The sequence below is a fragment of the Diceros bicornis genome, chromosome 22 (assembly GCF_020826845.1).
Source record: "Diceros bicornis minor isolate mBicDic1 chromosome 22, mDicBic1.mat.cur, whole genome shotgun sequence".
NCBI classification, from domain to species: Eukaryota; Metazoa; Chordata; class Mammalia; order Perissodactyla; family Rhinocerotidae; genus Diceros; species Diceros bicornis.
In genome coordinates, this window is record NC_080761.1 from 43,391,405 (window position 1) to 43,400,146 (window position 8,742).

The following is an 8,742-nucleotide window of genomic DNA, read 5'->3' on the forward strand; positions in this document are numbered from 1 at the left end:
TGGCAACCACAGTCTGCCTCCTGGCTCTACGGATTTACCTATTTTGGATGTTTCATATAAATAGAATCATACAATTAGTGACCTTTTGTGTCTGGCTTCCATCACTTTGCATAATGTTTTCAAGGTCCATTCCCATTGCAGCGTGCACCAGTACTTTATTCGTTTTTATGGCTGAATAATATTCCATTGTATGGATATACCACCATTTGTTTATCCATTCATCCATGAATGGACATTAGGATTGTTTCTACTTTTTGGCTATTGTGAATTCTGCTGTTGAGAACAGTTAAATACAAGTATTTGTTTGAATATTTATTTTCAATTCTTTTGTGGTATATAACCTAGAAGTGAATATTTTCATACCACAAAAATTTATATACCACAAAAAATTACCATATGATCCATACCATTCTGGATCATATGGTAATTTTAGGCTTAACTTTCTGAGGAACAACCAAACTGTTTTCCACAGAAGCTCAAACATGTTATATTCTCACCAACAATGTATGAGGGTTCCAATTCCTCTATATCCTCACCAGCACTTGGAGTTATTTTCCATTTATTTGATTACAACCATCTTATTGGGTGTGAGGTGCTATCTAATTATAGTTTTTATTTGCAAGTCCCTAATGATTAATGATATTGAGCAAATTTTCATGGCTTTGTTGGCCATTTCTGTATCTTCAGGGGCCCATCTTGAACATCTATTCAAGTCTTTTGTCCATTTTTTAGGTAACTTGTTTACCTTTTTATTGTTGAGTTGTAAGAGTTCTTTACATACTCTGCATACTAGACCTTTATTAGATATATTATTTGCAAGTATTTCTTCCATTCTGCAGATTGCCTTTTCTCTTTCTTGGTAATGTCCTTTGATCCACAAAAACTTTTAATTTTGTTGAAGTCCAATGTATCTATTTTTTTTCTTTTCTTGCTTATGCTTTCAGGGTATTATCTGAGAATCAATAGGCAAATCCAAGGACGTGGAGATTTATCTGTATGTTTTCTTCTAAGAGTTTTGTAGACTTAGCTTTTACATTTAGACCTTTGATCCATTTTGGATTTTTTTCTTTATGGTATGAGGTTGGGATCCAGCTTCATTTTTTTGCAATGTGAATATCCAATTGTCCCAGAACAAATTGTCTTTCCCCCATTGAACGGTCTTGGTACACTTGTCAAAAATCAATTGACCATAGATGTGTAGGTTTATTTCTGGATTCTCAATTCTATTCCATTACATTCTATTTGTCTACCTTTATGCCAGTATCATACTGTTTGGATAACTGTAGTTTGTAGTATGTTTTGGAATCAGGAATGTGTACCTTCCAACTTTGCTCTTATTTTTTAAGATTGTTTTGGCTATTGGAGTCCCTTGCAATTCCACATGAATTTTAGGATTGGCTTTTCCATTTCTGCAAAATTGGCCATTAGGATTTAGTGAGGGATTGCATTGAATCTGTAGATTGTTTTGGGCAGTACTGCCTTCTAAATAATCTTAAATCTTTCAATTCATAAATATGGGATGTCCTGTCATTTATTTAAGTCTTTGTTATAGACTGAATTGTGTTACCCCAAACTTTGTATATTGAAGCCCTAATCCCTAAAGTGACTTATTTGGAGACAGGGTCTTTGAGGAAGTAATTAAGGGTAAATGAGATGGGGCCCGAATCTGATAGGTCTGGTGTCCTTAGAAGAAGAGGAGAGACACCAGAGGTCTCTCTCTCTCTGTGTTCACAGAGGGAAACCTGTGTGAAGACACAGCAAGAAGGTGGCTCTCTACCTGCCAGGAAGAGAGGCCTCAGCAGAATTCAACCCTAATCACACCTTGCTCTTGAACTTCTAGCTCTCAGAACTGTGAGAAAATAATTTCTCTTGTTTATTCCTCCCAGTCTGTGATATCTGGTTATGGCTGCTTGAGCTGGCTAATACAGTATTCTTTAATTTATTATAGCAATGTTTTCTAGTTTTCAGTTATATCTTGTACCTCCTTAGTTAAACTTATTCCTAAGAATTTGATTCTTTTTGATGTTACTGTTAAAGGAATATTTTTTCTTAATTTCCTTTTTTGGATTGTTCATTGCTAGTTTATAGAAACACAAACTAATTTTTGCATGTTGATCTTGTATCTTGCAACTTTGCTGAATTCGTTTATTAGCTCTAATAGTTTTGTGTGTGTGGAATCTTTAGAATTTTATGGAATAAGATCATGTCATTTGTGAATAGAGAGTTTTATTTCTTCCTTGCCAATTTGGATGTCACGTATCCTTCACTTTTATGGGGTGGTCACCATCAGTCACCTGTATTAGCAGTTACTGACCCCTGCCCTTGCAGTCTTTGATATCTCCTCGCAGTCTGGTGATTGGTCGTTTGCTTCCTGGTATCTTCTCCCATCTAATCAGGATTTGATGCAAAATTCTTCCATACACTAATCAGAATCCCTTTCATATTGAATACTAATGATTCTGAGTCTGAGAGGTGCTAGTGTGTCCATTCTCTTTATTTTTCAGAGATATACCACTTGCTAACCTGACTTTTCTTCTCCTTAGGCCAGCTGTCTAGAAGACTATGAACAACTTGAGTCCAAGGTAAAATCTTATTCAACTTTGTACTCTAGCACCTAGCATCACACCTAGTATATAGTACAATTTAGGAGCTCAAATAATATTTGTTACGTGAATAAAAATATTGATGATAAAAGAATAATACAACTAATTGGCAGAGGGGAGTTTTGAGAGTCAAATAAAATAATAAACATGGAGCCATCTTGAAAATTAAAAGGGCATTTCAATGTGCATTATGATTAAATTAATTTTGATTAGAGGGATACTTGCTACAATTCTGTGATTGAAATATTTAGAATACAAGAATAAGAAATGAGACATCAGGACTGGTTAAGTGTCGAAAACTTACTCACCCTCCCTTCTTCAGCCTTCTCCAAGACTCTCCAGTGTCCACATGTCTAGATTGACTTCTCTTGGTTTAGGTGGTTCCCTCACCCTGAAGCATCTCCAGTTGTTGGAAGCCCCGAGCGGGTAATGGTGTCCATGCCCTGGGCTTTTGTCCTCAGATCTCCCTTCCACCTCTCAGCTATGTCTTAGGGAATCGTATTCAATCCCTCCTCAAGATGTCCACTGTGCTGTGACCCGTGCTGGGCTCCACCTATTCCCTCTTCACTCAGGAACCTTGCTTAGGTTACTTAGTGGGATCAGGCTTAGGGTGAGGTTTTTATTCAAAAAGTGTGTGCAACCAAAATTGGTTTTTAAAAATTGCTTTTATTTCCCATAAATTAAAAATGAACAGCAGTTGTGGACAAAATATAATACTAAACAAGTGTTATGAACAATAAATATTTAAATATTATGACTAGCATATTTCAAATAATTTAAATAAATAAATTTACAAAAGATTTTTCAGCTAAAGCAAATGGATTGTGCATTTCTCTGTTCTAAACAACTTCTTGTAACTTACAACACAATATAATTTTATGATAATCCCATACATTTGCTGTTACTTATTTTTCATCTGGCATAAAAATAGGGATGAAGGGGCCGGCCCCGTGGCTTAGTGGTTAAGTGTGCACTCTCTGATGCTGGCAGCCCCGGTTCAGATCCCGGGTGCGCACCGACACACCGCTTCTCTGGCCATGCTGAGGCCGCGTCCCACATACAGCAACTAGAAGGCTGTGCAGCTATGACATACAACTATCTACTGGGGCTTTGGGGGGAAAATAAATAAATAAAATCTTTAAAAAAAAAAATAGCGATGAAGATTGCACTTTGAGTCTTAGAAGATAGCCATTTAGTTGACCAGATGAACTGTTTTCAGACTCAGTGTCTTCTTTATTTCGAGAGCTTTCCTGTGAGCTTGTTCATGAAGAGGAAGCACCTTCTGATTTCCACCCTGACCACCTCCCAGGCGCAGCCGCTGTACTCTTTCTTTTTCAGATACAGACTGATTCTGTGGAAGTACCTCTTCACAGCCAGCCTGGAGTTCTCACTTCCCAGGGGTGACTGTTGCACCTTCGTCTCCTTCCCCAAGCATGTCTCCAGGTCATCCAGCTGCTGATAAAGTCCAACGAGGAATTGGTCCAGGAGGGTGTCATCCCAAGCCGCAGGAGAGCCGCTGGTGCTGAAGAGGTGGAAGATCTGCTGGAGCGTCTCGTGCACGACAGCCGCGGCTTGCGTCTTCTCAAGCTGGTGCCCGTCCACAAGCATCTGCGGAAATCTGAAGTCAGCCCTGTCCTTCAGACACGACCGAATGGAGATTCTCTCCATTTGACTCAAAAGTGTGAAGGCTTCCTGATTGTCGTGGCTCAGAGGCAGGTCACAGCCCAGAGGGCAGGCAGGGCTGGAGCACAGCATCACCAGGGCCAGCAGCACAGAGACTGGGAGGGCCATTGGGAAGCCGGAGGATTCTGCAAGAACACCTGAAGGGGAAGTCGCAGCAAGTTCTGAGGACTTTGGGTAACCAGTACCTTTTAAATAGTGAGTATAGAAACTTTCATTTTCTGGGTTTTTCCATTTTTTGTCCTTTCCTTTCCCTTTCTACTTTTTTTTTACCAAGTCAATTAAAAATGTGCACTTATTGACATGAGTGCCTAGACGGGGGACTCCAAACCACAGGTGCCAATGCAATACCTACACAGTATTATAACATAGTTTCCATACCTCCTAGAAAGTTCTTGGGGAGAAAAGCCTAGATTAAGTCAGAGAAGGAAGAAACATTCATACAGTAAATGGTGGCTTTTCCAGGTCAACAGGAAATATAAAAGTGCTTATAAAAGAGGAGATTTTTCTTCTTTTTTCTGATTTTTTTCCTTATTTACACTTTTCCTCCTTCTTTAAAAAATTTCAACTGTATATGTATCTTAAAGATATCCTCTGAGTTGGTCTTAAACTCATGAAGACATTCTTTCGCAGATAAGATTTGTTAAAAATAAATTATGGTGCACTTATGGTCTGCCAGGCACTTTGCTAGGTGCTGGTTTCCCTAAAAGGGTCAAGTTTGCCTGTGTGTGATTCTCTCTGTTCTCTACCAAATACAACCTTCCCCAGTAAAAACTCTGCCTCAGTCATTATGCAGTGACGCAGATAATCTCATCTCTTTAGATATTCATTGACAGGTGCTATCCTACCACATACTCAGGGATAATAGGGCTGCATTCAAAGTTAATCATCACGTGTCTTCATTGAATCTGTAATACACAGATTATTTTTAATAATAGTAATGGCCGCAATCTTTAATTATATAGGCTCTCAGCAAAGTGTTTTACAGACATTGTTTCACTTAATCTTCACAGCTTCCCTATGAGATAATTACTATAATTATTTACATTTTGCAAATGAGGAAACCGAAATCTCAGTGATTGCTTAACCTGCTGAAAGCCTCGATTTATTCCGTAAGTGGTATTAAGCGCTATACTGTTCTGTCTCCACGTTTCTCCTCATTAACCTGAAGCGTTCTCCTTTAGCTACACTCTGTATGCCTATAATTACGTAATCCATCTAATTATTTGTTTAACATCTGACTGCCCTAACAGACTGTAAGCTCCCTGAGGACAGTAGTGCCATATCTCGAGTGTCCAGCAAGGTGTCTGTCACAGAGGAGGCACACGGAGGGCTCTCTGTCCCACAGCGAGTACAAAAATGACTACATGTTCCAATGAGGGAGTAGACCTAAAATTTGGGGGGACTGTTTCAGAAAATGGTAGCCTTCTACAAACAAAGACAGTAAGAATAAATTTTAAGTGGATGCTTTAACCTCCTGGATAATTTCCGCAAATATCTCAGACGAGAATAGGAAGTTTCAAAGAAACAGTAGAGCTCAACAAAACAGGTCATGTGAAAGGCAGGACTGGAACTTAGCAAGTGAAAAGGGCGCTATAGCCCCTTCACTTGTATTGTAATGTGTCTGGAATCAGCGAATGGTGCTTTTGGGTGATGAAGACAAATGGAAATTGGAGAGTGAGAACTTGCTAAGTGTTTATCTAAGACAAGAAGAACATTGTTGGAGGAGACAGCGCAATCTAGTGGCTAGGATGTGGACTCTGGGGCTAGGTCTGGGGCCATGTCACGGCTCCAGCCAGCACTGGCTGTGTGATTTTGGGCACCTTAGCTTTCTCCTCTGTTATATGGAAATGACAATCATATCTATTTCATTGGGTTGTTGTGAAGATTGGATGACGTAACGTACCTACAATGATGCCTGGACAAAACAAGCACTCGACATCTGTTAGCTGTTCCCACAATCGAGAAAACTAACCATCCAACTATAGGAACTGGTTGGTAGTTTCTCTAAAACAATCTGCTTGCCTTCCTTGAATTCTCAGCTCACTAATAAAGATTTTTATTTATAATCTCATCTCTTATGTGAACTGTAGCCTGTGTTCACGTGACAGGGAGTGCCCCGTCCACATGACTAAAGCCTTCAGGTAACAGCTGACCCCCTACACATTAATAAAATGGCCATCCAGTATGTAAGCCAGTCTCTTTTGAGTGTGAGTTGGTATGATTAAATCCTTGGAATCTGATCATCTCTGTGGATTGTGTAAAAAGAAAACAGACACATAAATAAATAAATAAATGACTAGATTCCCTGATTTAGCAAAGCTGAAAACTAGCCCTTTAGGTAAGACCCTGCCTTGAAGAGCCAGCTGCTCTCCTCTGGACCTGTCTGTAGCTGCAACAGTCTCACACGGGCTGGTTTGAAACCTATTACTCTGTAGAGCTCTGAATCCCTGACTTGTGTAGTTAGGTGACATTTTGTGGTTTAGATAGAGAAGATGTCATTTCTTTTTTTCATTTTCAGTGTTTACTTTCCAATTTCCCTTGTACATTCTTTTTTCTTAACTGCTTACTTTTACTTTCTAGGAATGTTAAAAGAGAGAGGAAAGTTGTGAGTCTTGAAAATCATACAGGAAATATGTTATCTCTTCTTTTCCCTTACATTTTCTCTTCCTTTTTTTGCAATAAACCTCAAAGTGGAAATACAAAAGATTGCAGGAGCATTAGGATAACTTTTATAAAGTGAAAAGACAAATACAAAAGTCGATGTAAGAATTTTAAAACAATTATGTAAAAATAGCAAAGAAAAAAATGGGTTGCTTAATTATTACTTTGACAGAGCTAGGACAATGGCCTCGGCTAGGACAAAGAGGCTGCCACAGAGCAGCAAAGAGACATTCTAACTGCTTGAATACCTGGACGGTTGTAGTGGTTGCACTTTACTCTTCTTGAGGGCAGAACTGGAGGTATAATCATCTTGGTACAGCCTGAGCTCTGTATAATGATTGGCACATAATAAATATTCAGTACTTTATCAATTAAGTAGAGTAAATACAACCAAATTTGATAAACTGAATGTTTTGCAGCAGAGAATAAAGTGAGATCTATGTATCTAAAGATGAGGTATCTTTCACAACTGATCAACACTTCCAAGAAGGACATCGAGAGGGGGACAGAAAGAAGATTTACAAAAGAAGCCTAGCAGAGCCTCCTTAGAAGTCGTTCTGAACATCAGGAAGAAAGATCCAGATAGTTCTATCATTAGTTCAAAGTTGGTTTTTGCTAAGAGGATAAGCATTCCCTTGAATTCGGACTTCTAATCTTTTATTGAATAAATTTCACTTCAATTGTAAGAATACAGAAAGAGTTGAAAGTAATGACAACTTTCCAGGCTCTTGAAGAGAAAGGAAAGTCCAAAATGGGGAAGTACAAAGATCTGGGGAAAATTCAGAAAATGAAAACTCTTGTGCTCAATATTTAAGAGGCACACAGACAGAAGATGCTCAGAGAAGCTAGACCAAAGCTCACAATCTCCCATCTCAACCAGAAGAGCGTCTTCTTGGATCTTACCAATGGCTTTTTCAGTCTCTTCACTGATGGCATTGGTGATGATCTTCTCCAGCCCCATCTCCTCCACTAGCTGCTACCTGCCTCAGAGCCTTGACTTAAGAAAGCAGGAGACCTTCACAGCTCTGGACCAAATGAAGACAATCTCTCTTCTTTCCTGTCTGAAGTACAGGAGCGACTTCAAATTCCCCCAGGAGAAGCTGGATGGCAGCCAGTTCCAGAAGGCCCAGGCCATCTCTGTCCTCCACGAGATGCTCCAGCAGATCTTCGACCTCTTCCACACAGAGCGCTCCTCTGCTGCCTGGAACACGACCCTCCTGGACAACCTCTGCACTGGACTCCATCGGCAGCTGGAAGACCTGGACACCTGTTTGGAGCAGGAGACGGGAGAGGAAGGATCTACCCTGGGAACTGTGGGCCCTACACTGGCCCTGAAGAGGTACTTCCGGGGACTCCATCTCTACCTGAAAGAGAAGAAATACAGTGACTGTGCCTGGGAGATGGTCAGAGTGGAAATCAGGAGGCACTTTCTCTTCATCAACGAGCTCATAAGAAAACTCAGGAAGTGAGAAGGAACCTGATTCTCAGTGACGAATGTCCTCACTCAGACTCTTAATTGTTCAGTCATTTCCAAAACTGTTATTTTTTGCTTCAGCTATAAAATTTTGAATCCTATTTGGCATATTTTTATCAGTAATATTAAGCATATCTATGTTCAACTATTTTCAGAATTAGAGGAAATGTAACTGGTACCCTGTAGCTGAACCTCATGTTATAAAATATTTATTTATTTATTCATATTAATCTATTCATTTTTGTGGTATTTGTATTTACATGTTCTATTTTTATATGTTCACATTCTCTTCTTTAATAAATATGTTACCTTTTTACATAC

General features: G+C 39.3%; 2 protein-coding genes across 2 annotated transcripts; one reads left to right on the forward strand and one right to left on the reverse strand.

The window, feature by feature from the left end:
* Positions 1-3,836: 3,836 nt before the first annotated feature.
* On the reverse strand, positions 3,837-4,394 carry LOC131420107 (interferon alpha-2-like). The gene has a single exon (XM_058565887.1). It carries the CDS (start codon positions 4,392-4,394, stop codon positions 3,837-3,839), a length of 558 nt encoding a protein of 185 aa, XP_058421870.1.
* A 3,137-nt stretch (positions 4,395-7,531) lies between these two features.
* On the forward strand, positions 7,532-8,416 carry LOC131420105 (interferon omega-1-like). The gene has a single exon (XM_058565884.1). The coding sequence runs from the start codon at positions 7,853-7,855 to the stop codon at positions 8,414-8,416; it is 564 nt and encodes a 187-aa protein (XP_058421867.1). The 5' UTR covers positions 7,532-7,852.
* Positions 8,417-8,742: the final 326 nt, after the last annotated feature.